Source organism: Mesitornis unicolor, unplaced genomic scaffold (genome assembly GCF_000695765.1).
Source record: "Mesitornis unicolor isolate BGI_N332 unplaced genomic scaffold, ASM69576v1 scaffold8503, whole genome shotgun sequence".
In the NCBI taxonomy this organism is placed as follows: domain Eukaryota; kingdom Metazoa; phylum Chordata; class Aves; order Mesitornithiformes; family Mesitornithidae; genus Mesitornis; species Mesitornis unicolor.
In genome coordinates this window covers 3077-26244 of record NW_010172533.1, presented here as the reverse complement: position 1 = coordinate 26244, position 23168 = coordinate 3077, and the positions used below count along the sequence as shown (strand labels likewise).

The 23168-nt window shown below is 35.9% G+C and overlaps 1 protein-coding gene across 1 annotated transcript in view; it reads right to left on the bottom strand.

Annotated features, from left to right (window-relative positions):
* The window catches only part of LOC104537511 (A disintegrin and metalloproteinase with thrombospondin motifs 6), a gene marked incomplete at its 5' end in the record, with an annotated part of 35214 nt that extends 12264 nt beyond the window's left edge, over positions 1-22950 (bottom strand). Inside the window, 7 exons of the mRNA XM_010180414.1 lie at positions 2958-3087; positions 11492-11630; positions 13345-13508; positions 17825-17905; positions 19500-19623; positions 21574-21707; positions 22848-22950. Coding sequence (XP_010178716.1) covers positions 2958-3087; positions 11492-11630; positions 13345-13508; positions 17825-17905; positions 19500-19623; positions 21574-21707; positions 22848-22950 — 875 coding nt within the window. The remainder of the gene's footprint in view (positions 1-2957; positions 3088-11491; positions 11631-13344; positions 13509-17824; positions 17906-19499; positions 19624-21573; positions 21708-22847) is intronic.
* Positions 22951-23168: the final 218 nt, after the last annotated feature.

The window sequence follows — 23168 nt, the reverse complement described above, 5'->3', positions numbered from 1 at the left end:
AAAAGGCTACACTGAAACACAAAATACTTATTATACTAAGTAAAGCAAACACTAGTAAAACATTAATTCATCACATAAAAAAAGACCTCAACAAATATTTTAAAAATTTAAAGCATTACATGCAGACTGCTAGAAGGATCTTTTGAGTGTTTGCATGTACATAGTAAAAGTCAGTTGTCTTGTGTATTTAGATTACTCTGTGTTTCCACAGAGATTAAAGTATCTGCTAATCTGGCTGTAATTTGTTGTTGTTTCTACTGATTAATGGTTAATGCAGATCAATTAGCTGGAAATTTCATCACATTGTCAAGCGCATTCGGTCTCCAGTATTTTACAAGTTGATTGCAAAGGATGAAGATGAAGCCTAGTATGCTATGACATGTTGCCAACATGCCAAAAATGCCAAGCACATCAGTCACTGTGGATGTTCCTGGAGGTACATTTCAAGCTGACTCACAAGATTTGTCATTTTCTGAAGCCTCTGACAAAAATCATGGGCTACTATCCAGTCTTGTGTTATAGAATGTGTAATATATTCTAATATGTACCTAGATCTATGCAGAGATGCAAATAAGTAAGCCGTATTCTGTCATTAATTTCCCAGCAAAAGAGAATTAATTTGTGATTCTTCGCCACCAAACTTATGCATTTACAATGGTAGGGAGAATTAGAAGCTCTTCAGAGCTTTGGAGAGGCTACCAATTTTTTGTTGGTACTATGATTTGCTCAAGCATATTCTCAGGTACCTTTTATGTCTATACTGTATGACATGATAGTAATGTTCCTAATTTGTACAACTATGAGAGTTGCCTGTATCAATTCTTGAAATCCATTACTTGTTGTAATAACAAATGAAATACTGTGAATATAGTCCTTGTTGCTGTTCAGGGACATCAAGTATAATGTAAATGGCATTCAGTTAGAGTAATGTTTTCATAACTTTTGGTATACACCACAACGAAAGCAGAATTGTGTTCATTAAAAAAGGAAATATTTGGCCACTCTTTGTAAAGACTAAGTCTTACTGGGTGATAAATCTCTCAACAAAAAGGTCCAATTTCTTTGGGTAACTATCTGTTATTTGAACAGCCTTCTTCTAGACTGCTTACAGGATCAGGAGTCAAGAACCCTTCCTTGGGAGTTTGACACCCTGCATTCACTCCATGGGGAACATTAGAATGCAGGCAGATAGGGACTGGACTGCTCTGACATATTCAAGCAGATGCTGATTAATACACATGAACTACTTTCTGAATTCTGACAACATGAGTTTCACTGTTTTCATCAAAGTCCCTCCTGTACTGGATGGAGAAGGCAGAACTATCCTGCTTAGTGGGCTGGGGTATTTTCTTGGTTTTGTTTTTCAAGTAACATCAGAGCTAAAACCCCCAAATTAACTAGTTTGAAATAACTATGTTAACACTACTTTTTAAAGTGCTAATTTTTCAATAGTTAAGCCACACAAAGGAAGCGACAGGGATGCGTTTGGCAAAAAGGAACTGACCAAACATGACCACTTCCCAAGTTCTGCTCTCAAGATGCATGGTGTAAGAGTTCAGTTAGTACACTTATAAACATGCTAAATAGTGTCATCCAAACAGAATCCAAGTGCACAGCCTTGCAGGGTAAACATATATTTACACATAGACTGTGGTGACAATGATTTGCACCTACTTTAGACCTGTTTGTGAGACAGCACTTCCACATTCAAACACACCGAAGGTGACAGCAATGTAGTGGCTTCACTTCCGTTCATGTCAAATGAGTATAGTATATGGCACATGGGAATTAAGTGTAGAAGACACTGCTCTGCCATCTTGTACCAGTCAACACAGCAGGGAAGCAACTAATACTCTAGGAAGAAACTGGCTTCATGAAGACATGTTGGGATTTTAATGCGTTGTAGTCTTTGTTTCATTCCTTCTACTGTCTATCATGCTACAATTTTACAGTTTCTAAGAGACATTTAAAAGAGCCCACAATATTTCTTCATTGTGCAGTATCTACATTCAAAGAGCATGAATTATTTTCATGCCAAATTAGAACATAGCTACAGATTATCAATAAACTTAAACTTACCAGAGCTTGTGAATCAATAAACTATCGTATCTCTTCCATTTTTTCCAAAAGTTTTATTTGTCTCAAAACATAAGAAGGAATTGTTGTGCATATGCTGAAATTATTTTCTAGTGCAAAATATCACAACTGTTTCTAAACAGCTTTTGTAGTAAAACTGCTATAGGTTCTTGCCAAATCTCATTGTGAACAAATGAGCTGTTGTGTTTTAAATTATCTTTTCAATATATAACATGCAGCTATTTTTAAAAATAAAACTAAATAGATGCAACTAGGCACCTAATCCTAAAGGCACACAGCATTACTGTACCATACTGAGTATTCTGGAGATAAAGCTGTTTGACAAAACCATTATCAGTAAATGGTTTGGTCTACTAAACAGTTTCTATGTTTGCAATTTCTCATGTGAACACTTCAACACAAACTTTAATATAATTTACTTGAATATAGGGCAAACATTTAGTATATAATATAAATAACTACGGCAAAGTTAGTCTCACCTCAAGATTCTTCTGTCATTGCTGCCTTAAGAACAGTCCCCAGTTCTACTCTGAGCACTATTCACCAGGTCTTATACACTGTAAGAAACTGCTTTGCTAGTATCCTTTTACTTACAATGTCTGAGTTGTTTTGTATAGTTAGAACACCACTGTTCCTCAAGGCCTCCTCTAGGTCAAAGTATGTATTTTCCACAACAGATTTCAGAGGAGCAAGAAACCATAACAAAAAAACCCCAAACCAAATATCCTGTCTGACAAGATATATATGATCAATACTAGATAAGAATTTTATACATATTTGGTCAACAGGATTTATTATAGATTACAAAGTCTTTTCTATCTATGTAAAACACACATCCATCTTAGTGATTAATTACTTACTCAGGTGGGCAAGGCTCAGTGTTGCAGGCTCTTTGGTTTTCTGGAGGCTTACTGTCAGGGTCACAGTAATTGTTTTGTACAATGGAGCTGTCATCCAGCCTTTTACACACCACCTCTTGTTTCTGCACACCTTGGGATGAAATGAAACACCATTAATTAATTGTTTTTGCTCTTCCACTTGTTGAGTAAAAGTGTATTTTCACCTATTGATTATTAATCCTACCATTCCACTTTATTTGGCTAAATGCTGCAGAGGTATGAATTCCAATTTACTGAATGACCCCTGACCACAATAATTCTTTCATTTTCCCTTAATTTTAGGCCACCCCACTAAGAGAGGATTTTAAACTGCTGTTGTTTTCTAAAATAAAGGGAATATATTTATAGATTTGCTAACAGAGTATTTTTATTTGCATATTGCACAAAATCAATTTTCTGTCTACCCTCCTCTCCTAGCAAAAGACACTTAGATTTCCAAAGAAAACATTAACAAATAGAATGTGGTTACACTTCAATGCAGAATTATTGTTTATGTGTCCTGGTTTAAAATAAATCAGCAATACTGGGAAACAGTGTTGCATTTTTATACATGTCATCTTATAAACATTTTCTTCATTAAAATAATAGAAGTATTATGCTCATTTTGTCTGGCACTCCCAGCTCCTCTTTCACTGGTAAACATCAACAGGGCCGTTTAGAATTTATTATTATTCCCAAAACATAATGATGTGTCACTGCCAAGGCAACATTACAAGGTAACTTATTAAGCAGATTTTCTGATTTTTAAAAGACAGGATCTAAAGAAAGGCATTAAAGAACCATTCATATGACAACAGTACAGCTCAAAATATTGTAAGGAGTAGTACGCGTAGCCTCCTCTTCACTTTTTAGAACAAGCTGTATGATGTTTGCTAGCATAAAAAGACCGTGGATCTGCCATTCATATGCAGTTCTTACTGAACACGAGTAGTCATAACACTGAAATAATATGACTGTTTGTATGATAAAATTTGCAAAAAGCACTGAATATTTTTAAAAACAGAAGCAATTATTTAACTTCTTCCAAAATGTGAAATGCATACAATTAAACAGGGTTTAAAGCATCTTGGCTTCAAATATCTGCCAACTTTACTTTACAGCCCTCTCTTCATTTTAAGACAAGCTTTTTATAGAAGGTAGACATGCAGTAATAAAAATAATTATATAAATATGCTTTTCAGACACTAACCACACTATAACTGAAAACATGAGATTTCTTTCACCAAATACTCACTTTAAACAAGCTAAAGAACTTACCTTGCAATTGCTTCTTTTATTATTCATTATCAACAAGAATAAAATCTCCTACTTTGGTTACTAAAATGTGACCTACACAGAATTCAGGTATTTAATTCCAACAGTAAGTCAAGCCTAGCCTTGAGATGCCTGATGTTTGGCCCACAAAGCATCCTGCTTGGCTATGAAACGTAAGTCTCCCAGTCCACAGACAGAGGCATGTGCAATGTCCTCATGACATTATGTACAAAGGACATGGGGGAAAATGGTAACCTCCTTTTTCATGAGTCTTGAGGATGGCATGCACTCCCCCATAAGGCTGCAGATGCAGGAGAAAGTATGATCCCTTGTCACCCTGAGGGGATTCCTAATTTCCATAAGCTCACTGTAACGTCTGTGAAATAGGAGTTAATTTAGCTAAGGTGGCAAGACTGTGGTTTCAAGTCTCTAGATTACTTCTAGGTTTTGATCAATTACAGTATGATGTAAAATATCTAAACCGTCTTGAAAGCAAGGATGAACACCCATATTTGCCTGCGCTAGATGAACGTCTTATTTTCTGGCTACAGATTAAACCCTTTTCTTTTCTTCCTGCTCTGGGGTCCATGAATCCTGTGGCTGCACTGTGGTCCAGAATGCTTAATAAAAAAATCTTCCCCTTTCCTACCCTCTTATACTCCTCAACTTTCTACAGCACACATTTAAGAGTACTCTTCTGTAGATGTACTCCCAGCTGAAATCTCTTCATTCTGCAATAGGGAATTGCTATTTAATAGATAACTGTCATGGCATCCTGCAAAATACGGGTATTATCCCTCACATGAAAATAGAGCCTTCTTTTCAAATCTTGTCAGGAAAATCCAGCAGTCTGGATCCTAAGCACATAAAATTTTCTGTGTCCTCAACTGTTATGTCCGTATCCCTGGCAAGCAGGAGATGACTTAGATTCATCACTCAACATAACATTTCTGACAGGATGTCTGCTGAAAAGGTGAGAACTTTGTATCAGCCTTCAAAATCAATTGCATCCTCACCTCACTCAAAATCTTTAACCATGATGAGACCAAAGATGTTTAATGCTGAAGTCTTCACTCTACTGTAGTACCTAAATTGAGAAACTGGAGATTTGCTGCTGAGATAGCTCATTTTTGATTACAGCTACACATAACCTTCACAAAGTAGGCACTTTAAATCAGGTTATGAATAATTTCATACATGTCTGACATCTCAGGTTATCCATAAACATCACAATCTTTTTAAAGTAATCTGTATTTATGAAAAAGATACTGTTCAATATGAGACATATATCTTACATATGAGCCAGGTAAACCAATCAACTTCTTCCATTTTGACTTCTTTCTACATGTATCTGGATGCCACATTACAACATCAGTAAGTACCAATAAACAGTGCAGAAGGCTGTCAGAATGTTTTCCAAGTGTATCCTACATACACAAATCTACATGAAGAAGCTAAAAAGAAAGTACCATTCTTGAACAGTATTCAACTTCCATATTTTTTTCTAATTTTCAATTTATGTGCTTTACATGTTGGAAAAAGGAATTTTGATAGATAGATAGGTCCAGTTAGAACTTAGAAACAACTCAAATCATTAGCATGGAGACCCTCAAGGGCCAGAAGTACATGCCTCCACAGCTCTTGGTTCACTGTATCACCATACAGATATTCATCCATCAGGAATCAAAGATTTTAGAGCTTCACATAAAGATGTTCCATTTATAGCATTCTCAGGACCTAATATTTCAATTATATGAAGCGATATATATAAAAATATATATCAAGCTGAAATTTAGTGAGATCTTGCACTGTAAGAGCTATTAAATAACCTTGGAACACAGGAACTTGGAACATACAACTAGAAGCAATATCCTTTTATTGCTGGGAACCAATGTATATAACCTGTTTCATAAACAGATCAAGCTCCACTTTAAGTCCAGGTACACTTTTCTTCTCTGAAATTCACACTTGTGACTGTTATAAGCATTCCAATTTCCGTTCTAGATGCATTAATTGCAAATTTATTTTTTAAAATAAAACATAGTCTTTCAGTTTTAGTAATTTCACTGTGTCAACCAAGACAACTTTTGCAGACTCTGTGTTGTTAGATACACCATTCCGTTGGTCAACCTCACAATGCTTTTGTGCATCTGCTCACACCCAAGTTAATTACTGCCACAATAAAATCCGTGCCTTGTACTCCACAGGGATTTTACTAGCAAATTTCATCAGAGCTTTCTACTTTTTAAGCTGCCATCATAATGGAAAAAGGTAGAAGTGAGGTTTTTACCCAGACAAGAGCTACAACTTTGTTATGCCTTGTGGGCCTTGAAAAATTCCTTTCAAATTATCAACTCTTCCCTGAGTATATGGTCTCTCTTAATCTAAAAAGCACAGCTAAACAAATTCATTTCAAGTCTTGAGGGAATAATTACAAGTAGTTAAACAGAAACACTCTGCTTTCAAATCTACATTTATAGTTTATAATAAAAGGCATAAAATGTCCTCACAGTTGGTCAATGCAATTCTAATAGAAAACAAAACTCCAGTGGTTTAGTGACCGTAATCTCCAGAGAACTGAGATGTTTTGTAGTTTTCAATTCGTAAATAGTCTGCATGACTTTCAGCAGCCAAATTTTAAATTACATGGATCACATTTTATTCTTAAATCAAAATTGCTGGCATGTAGATTCTATATGTATTTTTAAAAGCAACCCCAAAAATTGTGGTTTGTGATTGCAACAGTTAATTATAAATATTTCAGTAGTGATACCTAGTGAATCCTGCATCACTAAAACTGGTGCATGCTGGTTAACTCAGACATACTTTCTGAGCTCCCCCATCAGATCACAAGATGTTCAGCACCAAGCCAAACATTTTCCTTGATGAGGACAAGTATGTTGTATTTGTCCAAAGATAGTTTCATAATTCATCTGAGGGCATGAAAGGAAAATATAGTAGGCACCACTCTACTAGAGTGGTGAGCAGCAAAGAAATCCGGACAGCAATCAATTTACTTATATCACTATGCTGACTATTTCATAAAAAACATTAATATCTAAGACATTTAATTCATCTGGAGATGAACTCTAATAGAATGAATGAAACAAAAAACAATGCTTAGGATAAACGGTAAATTCCAAATAATAAATGCTGTCATTTGTTTCCATTTACTGTTAGAATTTACTAAGCATAGAAGAAATTTTTAAAAGGTGGGTATGCACTTATTGAACACTTACATAGTGTACAAAAATAAAAGCTGCAATTCTGGATTTCCAAGCCTAAGACCAGATACTATGAGATATTAAAAATTAAGGAAATTATATTCTCAATCTGAAAATAAGTATATGAGTCCAGGAAAATAAAAGAGTTGTCTGTTACCAGGCAAGCTTTATGAACTACCTGGTAAATCTGAAGAACTTAAAAAAACGCTAAAATAAACCTCAGACTTTGGAAGGTTGGTTTCTGCTTGGTTCACTGCAAAGAACACAATGCTCACTGGCAGAGAAACTATGGAATACTTTGTTCTTTTCTTCATTAACATGAATGACACTACTAAATACACAGTTTATTATCTCTCATGAAAGAAAGATTAACTTCATTCTGCATTTTAGAGGCAATCTAAATAAACATGTAACTGCTTCACAAACTAATTTATCTCCTAGACCATTCTATGAGGAACACAGGGGGACAGGAGGTACAATGTCTGCTGTGGAAAGGGTCCGCTGATTTCAGATGCCTGGCTGAGTTTTCAGAATACTTTGCTTTAAACACACTTCATGCAGTAATGAAATTCACTGCATGCTTCAGAAGTCAGACATTCAATCCATTATCTTCCATATAATGTTGAACTGACCATTAGCAAGTGAGACTGTAATGTATGCTTTGAGCTGCTCAGTATCATATGAGAACCACATAAGAAAGGCAGGAATGGAATCCAGACTATGGCACTGCACTGAGCTGCCATAAGTAGAAAACTTGCCTTCTCCTTCCTACCATTCCATTTAACATGCTCTTCCTCTTCTGCCAAAATGAGACAGGCCCTCTTTGAAAAGTTAAAGTGCTTATACTGTTCAGATGTGACTCATCAGCACAGCAGAAATGAAAGTAATATAGAAGTTCAGTGGAAAAACCAGCATGTTACCATCTAATTAAAGATTGTACGTTGCTTCTAGCTTGCTGTTAGCTTGTTCCTTGGCTCCTGACAGTTCTAGTTATCCTTCTCCAAGACAAGGCCTACAAGCAGCTCTAGGAATAGCTGAATGCAGTGGATTGTTCTCAAAATACTACAAAGAAGAGATAGCACAAAGATCAGACACTTCTGCAATATACAATACTCCAAAACTAGTTAAACTCTGCACTGACAAAATGTTTCTCTAGCCTTTGCGCTCTACTTTATGACATTTAATACATATCCTCAAGTTCACAATACAGAAGCGTCACTTTGGTGGGTTATAATGCAATTCTCACTTTTTATTTTTTTACATCCTTTGAAATAAAAACATGTATCAAGTAATAACTATGTTTTATGAGTCACAGACTTCGTCAAATTGTATGTAATGCAGATACAGTCAGTCAGATTTAGAGAAAACTAGGCTTAAGTAGTGTGGAGTGAACATGAGCTAGCCTGAAATACAGCCGCAAAGCATGGTCTCTGCTCACCTGGTCCCTGTTTCACAAAACAGCCACAACTACAGAAAACAATTTAAGATTTCATAGTCATACTTAATTCTGTCATTTCCTAGCTCCTAAATACTTGCAAATTTTATGTTCTCTTAAGACAGCTTCTTAAGTGTTACATATACCTAGACAAAAAGATATAACATTAAAATACAGACATGTTCAGAGATGGACACACATTAAATGTGTTGATTAGAATTTAGATTTTCCTACAGTTTTGATATAAAGCCTATGTTTTGATATAAAAGTATGCCTGGCTTTAAGTCATCTAGAGCCTTCCTGGATCAAGATGGAATATCATATAATCAAACCTTGATCAGTCCATGCATTACAGGTGAGCTACAGCAACTAAAATAAGAAGTAGGAAAATGTTGAAGCCTTTAACTTGTTCACAGTGTGTCCCAAAGTCACTATATAATTTTTTTTAGCTTTAGAAATAAAACACATTTCTGTACTAATACTCCTCACACACGCATACGGTCCTTTTTTATTTTCAGTGAGAAATTATTTTAACTGTCTAATATTTTATCATTTGATGTAGAGCAAAATGTCTCTTCTAAAGACAGAGTTCATATAAACAGAACTTCAGTAACAGGCTTCATAATGAAACCTATAGAAATAAGCAAAGCCATGAAGTGGTTTAATTTCTAAGTCAAATTTTCCAGTTACAGTCTCTGTCTCTACAACCATTGTCTCTCTTTTCATTTTTGCAGACTCAGGTCCCTTTTAGAGTTGTGTCTTCTTTTGGCATATGGTAAAAGGTGTTTCATAAACTGGGGGTAAATAGCAGGTACTCATGTGGAGAAAGCAGATACAGTTTTTTAAACATGAATTATAGCTACAATGAAATATTTATTCTCATAGCATAGAGCTCCACGAAATGAGTAACCATAGTATATCCTCATATTTTTCAAGCTGAAAAAAAGGAGAGAAAAGTGACTGGTTTAGCCACCATAAGCTACTTAAGAAAATCTTTACCCACAAAGTTTCAAATTAATAAATGTGTGCAGTTTTCAGGGATTCACAAATCTTTCCTTTAAAGTTAATTAAATAAATCAAAATAAATCTAGACAATTGCCTACTCCTTCATTAATTTTTCCTTTGTATATTGTTGAATCTGTGAAATGACAATGACTTGCAAGACAGAATATCCATGGCTAAAATCATGTCTCTACCTGAATTAATAGGTGTTCTCTCAAGACTTCAAAAAGATCATTAACTCATTCCCATCATAAAGATAGGATTTGGCAGTACTTCTAAGGTTCTGATACTTGGAACTGTCTTCTGCTATGAGCTAGGCACTTCCCCTCTTTATACTTCTTACTTGAATTCTTCCTTTTCCTACCAGACTCACCATTACTAAGACAGTAGTTAAAAAAGCAACCTGTCACCCAGGAATCCAATGAATGTACAATAAAAACATTGGAGAAAGTTGGCACCTATCTTTGTTTTGTTTCAAGACTTTCTTTATCTAGCAGCACAGAAGAGAATTTGTGCTGCCCTTTGTGTATTACATATGGCTAAGCAAACAGCTGTATTTAAAGAGCAAACAACTAGTAACAGCCACAGCAGGTCTCAGCAGAAAGATGAGTCAAGATGGTTCTAAACATTAAAATCTCCATTTGCCAGGAAAAAAGAGAAAAAGGACAAATATTTTGTCCAAAGGTGTTGTTTTTTTTTAAATATGGTGTCTTCCTCTTGCTATGGGCAGTGCACAGTGCAGTAGAAAGCTGAAATTCTGTGGTAGATTTAAAATGCTCTCTCATAGCTTCTGAAAGTGAGGTATGCTGGGGAGACGGTGCATTCAGTCTCCAGAGAGAAGAAAGATGCTGTTCACACAGCACTCCTACTCACCAGTCCTTGCAGCAGCAATGGTGCTGGCTTTGAAGGAAGCCAACTGTCCTGCTCTCCCAGCCAGAGGTAAAGAATTGCATTGGTGGCCACTAGAGGGAGGATTAGGAATATAGTAAACTGTGGGCAAAAGGCACCCATGTCAATCCACATGGGACAACCTACAAATCCCCCACCGCTGCCAAAGGGCAACAATGCTTAGATAGTGCTATGGGCTGGGAAGCATAATTCAGTTGTTATCATCTGCTACAGAGAAGCTGCCAGTATGCATCCTAAACTTTGGCGGCTGGATGACAGGAGGGCTGACTAGGACCATGCGAAGCATACCTACAAACACACAAAGACACGTCCCTTTATTTACTGTTTCCTTATCTGCCTTCTGGTTTTTAATCTCTTTACTTAAAACTTCTAATGTCCTTTATCAAGAAAGCTCCTGTGAAAAGCAAACACACCAGCTTCAAGAGGATCTCAGAAGAAGCATCAGCAGACACACTGTGCCAAGACACACTGTATTTAACAAAAACATCTGAACTTATTAAATGTACTTGGAAATAACAAAATACTTTCTGATAAAATAAATGTTCTTTCACTAAATTAGGGTTTTAGGCATATCTGAAAGAAATGTTTTCAACAAGTTACTTTGATAATTATATAATAAGGTGTATCTTGTAATTCAGTTTAGCCTGTAGCTTGACTGCATGGTGTCTTACCTCCAGCACAAGTGGCAGAACATTCTGACCAAGGCAGATGATTCCATGCAAAGCCAGCTTCATTGTCTCCACTGCCAGTGCGAGAGATGGGAACACTGAATTTATACCTTATACCCAAATTTTGTTCCTGTAGCAGAATCTGTAGTTGAAAACAACTGGTTATACCATTAAAACAGGCAAGCAGTGGGCAACTACAGTGACATTTAATCTAGGTATGCGCTATGTCCTGTGGAAGGAAAAAAAGTAATAAAGGAAGCCATAGTACTAATTTTAGGTATTCCCAAAAGAATCTGGATTAACTTTTAAACATACACAAAAGTATTATTGTCTACGGTGAACTTTGTCTTCCCCCCCACCTTAATGCAACTTTATAACTCCTGTCAGTTCCTTATTCTTGACATAAATGTTTTTAAAAGCGGTTTTCACAAAATTAATGTCTTAATGGAAATTAACTTGACAGCTGAATAATTATGTGAGGTCAAAGTTGGCTAAGGACATTACTGTGCAAACATGCAGCAGCCCTCACTGAAGTCTTGTGAGGAGCTACCCACATAGCAGTTAAGAAACCAGCTCTGTTCTTGTTTGCACTTCTAGTGACTACTATAATAGTAATAATAGTAACAGCAACACACTGCTGCCGAGTTCATTGTTTTCCCCGAATGCAACAGACAACTGCATTATCTTGATGGAATCACACCTGTGATTCCTTTAAAGGAATATCAAAACTCTTGCTGCAGCCGTATCACTGGAGGTGATATAAACAGAAGTGCAACAATCTCCATGAGTTTTTGTTGACCCTCACTGTTGAACTGCACTTTCACATATCCTTTTCCAACACTAGCCTTTGACTCTCTATCAAACTTCTTTCTGTTGCTAATGACATATATCATGTTAGATGTAGCAATCTGACGCATCTTAGAGCTAGTTCTCATCTTCTTTTACCTTCTGTGATACTTTGCAGAGGTGTATCTGCCTATCACCATAGGACAAAAGAGCAGAGAACTTTCAGTAAGAAGATCAGTGGCACTGAATGAGAAAAGCCACTATAATAATTGTGTAACTCATTCTATATGGACTCCCTAGCTTATCCACACCTACAGCAGAAAAACCAGGATTCAGGTGTTTGAAAATGCTGCCTAAAATGTGAAAATTCAGGCAAATATTCTATAGACAAAAATATCCCATATGGCTCAAGCAATGCCTGAACTGTAAATCTGATAGCTGACAGATTATAGCGGGCAAATATCACCTTGTTCTTACACTCCACCTCCACATAGCAGCACAACAGTAGGCTTACTACTGCCTGTGGTCAGAGACAGGGCATCAGGATCCTGGTCACATCTCCTGTTACACTCTCATATTTTGTACAAACTGTTCAGAGCAACTTATGTCACAACAACCTACTTTAACATGGGTCAAATCATGATACTTTTGCTGTGGTAACTGTATACTTGACAGTCAGACCAGGCTTAAAACCACTGACATCTACAGAACAGTCAGGAACTCATGCTATCTCCCAACACTTCCCACGTATCAGTAATATGCAGAGATACAATGTATGCCCCACTTACGATTTTCATTACTATTATTCTGAACTACATTTAACAGAGATGAGGCATTTTCTGTGAGATTTCCTGGGACTCTTCTGGCTTTAATTCTGTTTCATCATAATGTTTCCAGTCAGTTTTGAAAGTAAAGAAAGCTGTGTCAAAACACAAATGCAAAGTCCCATCTTGGCAAGCTTTATACTCTTTGAAAACAAAACCTGCTTTGATTTCATTCATAAGCCTTGTCTTTTCTCAGAACACAAATACATATTTCAAAATTCAGAAATATATTAATTATAACTTTACCATGACTATGAGATTTTCTGAAGTAGGGCCGAGTGCTTCCAAAGACTCTGGTTCATCTGTTGGCCTCCTGTAATGGAAAGCTGTTCCAGCAATATCAAACTTTCTTGGCCAGTCAATAGTCCAGGCACCATTAATATAGTAGTCATCCTCTTCTGATTTTAAAGCTTAAAAAAAAATACAAGCCACCTAAAAATTGGAAGCAGCATTTATAATGGAGAAGCCATTGCAAATTAATCTACTAATCTGTTAGAAGTATGTTAGCTTCAGCTAAATATCACTATTTTTTTAAAGCAATATAAAGCCTTTTCTTCAGCCTTGGTCAAAACACCTTTCAGGCAGTTTGACAGTATTGCCTCTGCAATAAACTTCAATGTCCAGGCATACTTTGCAGATTTCAAAGTATGATTCTATATGGAACAAAACAGAATGCCTCATGCAACTTGCAATGTACCTTCAACTTTAAAACTGAGCCCATGTACAACATATGCTGTTCTACATAAGATACATGTAGGTCTCAAATGTATAATCAATTATCAGCCTAATTTAAGATGAAGAATTTGAGGCATGGGATAGGCATTTTAGATAATGTGCAGAGTTAAAAAACAGAAGGAGCATTGAGCCTGACATATGGTGAGCTCACCATATCACCATATAAGCCCTTGCTCTGTTGTCTTTGTCCACTGGTGGCTTTTTTTGTTCTTCTTAAAGAATAAATTCAGGATATTTTTCCTACAAACCCTACTAAATGATAAGATACTTTAATATTCCTAATTTACAGCCATAAACCATAAAACTACTATAGAGAATAAATTTCTTAGCTAACCAACCAATTAGGCCGGACAGACACATATTATTCAGGGATTTATATTTGATATTTAGTTTAGGTTTCTAAACATGAAACTTACTTTGTATTTTAAGGTGAATATTTTGTTAATTAGATTCTTGACTTAAGCTGAAGATTACCAAGTTATTCAGCATTCATATTTACTTTAAATAAACCATGTTCTTTAAGGAAAAATGATGGTTGGGAATACATGATCAAACAGCCATTTCATTTTTTGTTGTGAAAAATAACTGACTTTACTAGGTAAGGAACAAACTCAGATCACAATCATAAGGAGTAAGACAACTTACGATCAACTTTTATTCTCAACTACATCTGTGTGGATAGATGGTTTACTTTAAACAGTTAGGGGAAAATGTCTCAATGATGCTCAAATTTTCAAAAACAGATCAGAGAGCATTCATTTGAGCAGGAGATAGTTGAAGAGGCAGTAATGTTCTGCTGGTGACAGCCATATTTGACAGGGATTTGTAACCATTTCCATCAGCATCATAATGTCTGAAAAGGAATGTCTTTCCATAGCATAAGTCTTATTCCATTGACTTCCCTGGATTTTCTTTGAAAACACTCATGCGCTTTAAGTGAAGAAACTAGCTATGACACATTCACTTATCTGAAATTATCAAAGTAATTCGGATTTCTTATTGTCTATATAGGTTTTGTAGTAGAAGAAAGAGACAATAAAAGAAGTGAGTACGGTGAACAAGACAAATTGCAAGCAGTACTCTACTAAAAGAAAGGAACACTACTTTATTATTTACCTATTTTATGTGGGTATATTAAGTAACTGAACATCAGTACAACCGAACATCACTATTTTGTTTCACCAGTGGTCCTATCTCCACGTAGCCAAAATTTCTATCCACCCTGCTTTTACAAAATCTAGCTTAATTAAAAGAAGGCCATAGGGTCTCCAAAAGCTATGGAGACATTAAAGTCTGTCTTACTGTGCCACTCAAACCCAAACATTTTCTTGTCAGTATGTCTACTATCTACTAAAAGCAAATAATGATTATTTGAGACATATGAACAACAACAAATAAGAAATATATATGAGCAGAACAAAGGTTCTCATACATGTTTACATAATTAATAATTCTGGAATTATATGCTATCAATTGTATGCATGCTATATATCCCTAAACTAATGTATATCCAGAATTAAAGCAGTTCATTTTTTACCTGTCTGCCAAAAAAAAAGTACCTTTGCATTCTGTAAACAGATTTGCCTAATGCCAGTTGTTATGCATAGGTGAAGGCCACACAGCTGTGAATAGCATTCCAATAATATAATTACATGGCAATGATGATGCACTAACATAATGTTTTTGCACATGAGACAGAAGGAACAAGTTAATGTTCTAACCAAATAATTTATGAGAACTTGAGAATGCAAGAAGTCCACAGAAAATTAGCACAGAACACCCCACTGCATAAGGGGAAAATAAGGGAAGAAGTACTCCTGAATCAAACCATTTAAGGGAAGATAACAGCATTACTAAACACAGTTTTATTTCAGCAACTCCAAAACCAGGCAATTTTATTGCTGCTGGGTTATTTGTTGGACAGATCAGTTTAAAATACTCAATTATTTACACAGCTGCAGAAATGTGCTTTTGCTGTGACAACACTAGGAGCGATATTGGTGCAGAAATCATCAGTCAGAGAGGGGAGGGAGGACAGGTGCTGACTGAGCTAACTGAATTGCCACATGTCTAATTGCAGCCTAAATTTGAGGCCATGGCTTGCAGAAGAACTGGATCTTATTTTAAGGAACCATGAGAAGTTTGTTGCAAGTTAGTTTGAAAGCACGCTAATTAAAATTAACCAAGAAGAAACTTTGAAGCCAGTGTGACAGCTACAGAGGAAGAGGCTTTTTTGTTGTCCTTTTTTTGTATACTCCAGATGGAGAAATCTATTTCTTAGACTGTGGTCACACATTTGGCAGTGCACATAATATAAAATATAGTAATATGTCTAAATCATTATTTTCAGCTGAATCAGTTTTCTAATCTGGTTTGTGGTGTGGCCACACAAACAGCTGTCCTGGATCAACAGAAGGAACTCCATAAAAACAGAGAAGAAGCTGTGAAGCTGACACTGTCACTAAAGAAATATCCATAAAACAAAACTCTTGATGTACATATTTTAATGTAACCAACTCATTTTTAACTACCATTGTGCTTGTATAGCCTTTTTTTTTTCATTTTATACAGACAGTACCAAACTAAATGGTCTTCTAGACCACTTTCCTCTGCATATAAAATAACAGAATAACAAAATTATTTGTAGTAGCTAAGAGTTATTTATTCAGGTTTTCAGCTGTGCATGGAATAGTTCATAGCAGAAATTGACCATTATAGGATGTATGTATCTCTCTCCCACCACCTCTGTTTGAAATGTCAGTATTGGACATATGAGCAACCTCACCCGCAGTATATTTTGACATGGGGTATGGGCCACAGGGAGTGTGATGCTGCAAGAATCACTCTCCTGCTGGAGTAGAGGTGTTACTATTCCTGCAGAATGGAGGGAGATTGATTATTTGCTGAATTACAGAAGGGTGGGGGCAGGCAGAAAGAAAAGTAGGCATCCAACAGTAAAAGATACCTTTATTATCAATATAATCAATTAAGGAATTAATATACCTAGGAGGGCAATTGCCCTTTTAACTCAGACTTAGAGGCATCATAATCCTTTCCAACAAGTTAGTATTACATGTATCAACACGTGGAGTAAAGACTAACAAAAGTCTAGTCAGCTGCTGCTGAGCCTAACAGGTTTTGGCTTTTGGTTGTGTTAATCTATTATTTTGCTGTGCAACTACTCAGCTCTCTAATCTATTTCTGACTAAGAAATGTGTGTTCTTGGACTACTGTGAACTGTCTGTTATGCAAATCAGGGTACAGAAACTTTCAGAAATGCATGCTGTCTGGAGTTAGACAAAGCCAGATTTGTACATATGAGTATTAAAAATCAGAAAGCAAATTTAACACAGTCTTTAAGGAAAAGAATAATAATCTGGGAATTTGAATTTAATTCTGTGCTTTACAACAGGTTTTCTGAATGACCTGAATTGAGCACCTAGTTTTTCCACACCTTGTTTCTGTTATCTATAAAACAGGGATGGTATCTAGTCTCTACAACACAGAAGCACTGTGGAATTAATACATTAAACTGTCTTAAGATAAGAAGACAGTATTGTTAGCATTTAAGCATCTATGGCTGATGATGAATAATCATTCCAAGAATAAAACTCTGTTTTATAACAGTATAATTCTCCAAGATGAGAGACCTCTCAGGTGGAAGACACTACCTCAGCATGGGACAGTAGATCATTTGAGTGTTCCTCATCCATTTCAGCTGAAATCTAACACTATAACTATAGTGAAGTTGACTTGATTTTGCACTGACTGGACAAAGAGGAATCACATGATGTATTTCTTTAGCTCCATTCAAGAGAATGCATCCTAACCAACTGCTGCAACTCTCCAATCACAACCTAATATTAACAGCTAACAACTTCCTCTGCTGAATCTACTACGTACATTATTTAGCCAAACCAGAAAATGTACCTTCAAACCACAACATAAACTCTGATTTAGTATCAGTCTGCTATTTAAACCATGCTCTTACCGATGTAGTTCTTTGACGTTGCCACTTCTCTTATTTCAATGTGCACAGAACCTCTTGGAATTTGAATCACTTCCAGATAGCCTATAAGACAAAGGTAAATTTTATTTGTCATTGTCCGCATTAATCATAGAATCACAGAATTGCTTGGGTTGGAAAAGAACTTTAGGATCACCAAGTCCAACAATTAACCTAGCACTGCCAAGTCAACCACTAAACCATGTCCCTAAGTGCCACATCTACATGTATTTTAAATACCCTCAAGGGATGGTGACTCCACCACTTCCCTGGGAAGCCTGTTCTAATGCTTCACAATCCTTTAGAGTTTTCCTAATAACCAATTTAAACCTCCCCTGATGCAACTTGAGGCCTTTCCCTCTTGTCCTATCACTTGTTACTCAGAAGAAGAGATCAACCTTCACCTCACTACAACCTCCTTTAAGGCAGCTGGAAAGAGCAGTAAGCTCTCTCCTCAGCCTCCTGTTCTGCAGACTAAACAATCCCAGTTCCCTTAGTTACTCCTCATAAAACTTGTTCTCTAGACTCTGCACAAGCCTCCTTGCTTTTCTATGGACAAGCTCCAGTGCCTCAGTGTCCTTCCTGTAGTGTGGGGCCCAAAACTGCACACAGCATTCGAGGTGCAGCCTCACCAGTGCCAAGTACAGGGGAACGATCACTTTGCTAGTTCTGCTGGCCACACTGTTTCTGATACAAGACAAGATGCCATTGGCCTTCTTAGCCACCTGGGCACACTGCTGGCTCATGTTCAGCCGGCTGCTGACAAACACCTAGGGGGCTGCTAGGAGATCAGACCAAGTTACTCTGTTTTATCCTGCTGGGTTGTGAAAAACTCCAAAGATGGAAATTGTACAACCTTTCTGGTCAGCCTGATCCACTGCTGGACTGTCCTTCCAGGGAAATAAATATTTCTTCCATTGAGTCAGCACCTGTCATGTTTCAATTTATAGTCATTGTCTCTTCTCCCACCATGTGCACACCACTGTGAAGAGCCTGGCTCTGTCTTCTCCATAACCTCCTCATAGCTATTGGAAGGCTGCAACTAGGCCCCTAGAAACCTCCTTTCCTCCAGGCTGAATAAACCCAGTTCTCTCAGCCTTTCAAATTGCAACAGAGGGATCCCAGTAATCTTAGTGGTCCCTCACTGTTCTGAACTCATTCCAGTGCACCAATACTTTTCCTATATTCAGGAGCCTCAAATTGATAACAGTAAGACTGCAACACTATTACTGTCTTTTTTGAGCTAAGATTTAAACTAATTGCCCATAAACACTTCCTGTGTTCTTAGTAAAATGAACTCAAGAGACATTTCTGGGTTATCTATTCTAAAATTTCATGCATGACGAAATACCAGATTCTACCATACACATTAAAATCATACACAATATTACTCTTACTATACCACCATAACTAATTATTAATAAACTCCCCCACCTACTTTTTAAAAAGTGCATTAAAGACCATGAGAATGAAATATTTAGTAATGAAGTACGCTGTGTTAGAAATAAATCCAAACTCATACAGAAAAAGGAAACAACGAGGCAAAAGGAGTCAAAGTGAATGACCAGCAACAATACCATGTTGGAAACCAATGCAGCACTGTAAATTGTTAAAGTCATCTAAATGCACTGTGCAGTAGAATGAACACATACGTGCATACCTCCTCTAGGCAATGAATCATTGAAGAAACCTTCAATGGCTTCACATGTACTTCCATCTCCTCCACAAACACGGCATCTATCTTCCTTAGCATCTGACCCCAAAATATTATCACAACCTACATGCTGAGAACAGGTAAGAACAAATATTTTGACAAGATTATGGTCTTGCACCACTACCTTCACAGGTTTTTAAAAGTGTTTCCCTCAAGTTTGAGACCTTCAGTTCTTTTTACCTACACTAAGTGGGTTTTCACTTACCAGAGAAAGAAAAAAAAGGAGAACAACCCACATTTTGGGTTGTTACCACATCTTGATTAATAAGTACTTTGTATTTCTACTGTGACTTTCAGGAAGGGATCTCACAGTGTTTTACAAACAATGTAATTGTTAGTTATCAGTAAATGATAAGTGATGTTTTCATTTAATATTACAACACCCAAATGTATTCCATCGGTACTGCTTTGTTAAGGTAAATATTTGCTGTGTGTTCCATAGACATTTATACATCATACATACAGTATTATTGTTCCCAAAGGCATTTACAGCTTCATAGACTATAATTCCACATCTTCCAGGCAAAACTTGCAATCATTTTCCCAAGTTTGATTGTAAAATGTAAGTGACTTCATTGTAAGAATGAATGCATAATGAAACCTAGTGAAAGACTGAATTATATGCTGTACATGATAGGCTTTAAAAGCCTTTGGAAAAAAGAAGTGTCTACAACTGACCATAAGAAGTACATTTCTGATTATCTACTTGAGCAATCTATGTACAGTGAACAATAAATAACTCCCTATAATTTATTGATTTATTCATATTACAAACCTAATGAAAATAGTGACAGCTGGATCCTTAAAAAAATAAAAGAGAATGAAAAAGTAGGATGCAAACAGAACGAACATTGCAGCTTGCCAATTTTTGCTGGCATTTATAGGAAAAAGGAGGCAGCTACATAACTTTGTTTACTGTCTAGCAATATTATCTACCATCTTGTAAACAGTTAATACATAGGTCAAAAGAGAAGTCAAAATACTTTAAACAACTGATAAAATAGTATTATTTTAACCAGTTACATTTCAACTTTCTGATTCACCAAGAAGAGAGAAGCTCAACTTTGTTACATAGCTCATTCTCAACTTGATATTTACTCTGATTATTAGTTTTAAAAGATTTCTCAAAACTACTAAAATCTTATGTAGAAAGTACACTAGAATTCCACAAGTTATTTCTTGTGTGCTTTTCTTTGTGAGTTTACTAATACATGGAAAACGCTTTTGAGCTCATAAGTAATATATACCTTATTGAGCTCATTCAATAAACATACATCTTCAGCCCTCAATTTAGCAAATTGAACTTAAGCACTGGATTAAGCTATAGTTATGTCGGTGGTTTTAGTGAAATCAAATAATTTTAGAGTCACCAGCACTGTTCAGATGTCTAGGCTTAAATACATAATAAAACACTTTGCTAAACTGAAGAAGTAGTGGGATGTATATATATAAAAAAAAAGTGCAGACCTCCAATTCTAAAGTCATGTAATGTAGTTCTATTGAAATCTTACAAGATAATCAGATTTTTCGTAAATGGCAACTAATTGCATCATTATACACTTTTTCCTAGAACTCCAGATTTCTATAGTAACTTTCTGTTTCAGTTACATTAACAGCAGAATAGTTTACAAAAGGATGAACTAGTTAAACAGATTAATGTGTTCACATTTACTGTTTTTCAGCCAGTGTGGAATGACGGAACAGGCCTTGGAACAGTGCAAGGAATCTGTTCATCTCCTGTTGCCCTTTCCACCGATTCTTCAACAGAAACCATAAGCAAGAAAAAAGACGACAAAATGAAGGATTCTGTGAGTGTCTGTGAAGCAACCAAAATTCAAATGATTTATCTAATATATGCAATACCTTTTTTATCTTTTTGTCTCAATCTTACTCTTTCATTAACAACTCAATCTGTCAACACTTTCATTACATATAAGTAACAAACAAGTACTGTAACTAAATGTAGGAGACAGCAGACACAAAAAAATAATTCATAAGTACTTTATAAAACATTTGTAACCTTGCATTCTCCATTGATACAGATATCCAGTGAATCAGCATTGCACTGAGTCCCATCTATCACTGCAGGAGCACGTTCAGTGTAAAAATTATAACCTTCAGCCAAGCAGTTTAATGCACATGGTTTAACCCCACCTGAACAAAAACAAATTTAAAAAAACCAACAGAAATCTTGAAAAGTTAACAATTAGTTTAAAATGTATATGCATAAACAATCTGAAATTTATAATCTTATCTCATACCTGACACATATAATGTACACACTTTATTTAACTTCCCTTTATTGATTTCTCTACTTGACGCTTCCTTCTTGCAAAAAAGATTATTTCGCATAGTAAGATATGGCAAGGTTGGCTGGCTCCATAACGATTCCATTATGTTAACACAACCCTAATGATTATTGAACAATTTAAAACAATAAGGATACCACTTCACCATTTGAAAAACAAGAATAACAAAAGAATGTAGTGCTAGAAGTATATTAGGGTAAATTTCAAAACCAAAATCAGACTATTTCAATTAGGAATTTAGTCCTATTAAATTACACTACAGCTCAGACCACATGATCATTATGACCTCTCTTAGGCTTTTAATCTATAAAACTAAGACTAAAACCATTCAAGTCAATAAAACACAAAACCACAAGAGGAAACATGGACTTACTCACTCAGGGTTAGAACAGGAAAAAAACCCAAAATAATAAAAGGTCAACCTACAAAATTTGAACAACAGAAACATAACTAATCTTGATTAAACTGTCTCAAAGAGAAAAAGAAATTACACCCTCTTCCCTGCTGCAAAATAGCCTCTTATTGCAGAGCACAGTTATTTGTAATTCAATTACTGAAGCAGTCTTTAGAGACTTTTATAAAAGCTTTTACTTCTTTCTCCTTTTCCTAATATTCTGACCTTAATAAAGGAACAATCATTGTGAGACTTTTTTCATACTGAACTCATCACTGTAGCATGAAAGCCACAGATCACCTATGCAATCTCTAATTCTATTGCAACTGCAGGTAGAGAAGGGGTCCACTTTTTTAAACTACAATCCCTACAATGATGCTCACTGCCCTTCGCAGTAAAACAAAACTCTACCAGAATAGAGATGGCTTTTCTGCAACATTTTCAGCAACTGACAAAAAGTACAAGCTTAGCAAATTTAGTTCATTATATTGTAATCAAAACATTCTATTTACAAACATTACTCTCTATGTAACATTCATGTAATTTTTAAGACTTCACATATTATAGCATTTTTCCAAAGCTAACCATTACCTCCAGTGTAGGGTTTCCAGTTATAATACTTTCCCCGGAAAGGCATATTGTCAAAATCTGCACATTGCTTCTCTCGAAAGTCACGAGTTCCTGAAGGACATGGCTAAAATAATGAAGACAAAAAAGGGTTCATTTCTTCCAAATGTCAAGATAAAATGAAATGCTTATAAGCTTACATTGCGAACATAATCGCAAAAGAGACTAGGAAGTGATTCTCTGCTTTATCTCATGGCTCTGATTGTGAAACTTGCTTTATTACTTTACAGTTGAAGTGCCTGTTTTGCAATCTTAGGCTGGCATGACATAACTGAAGTAATTTAA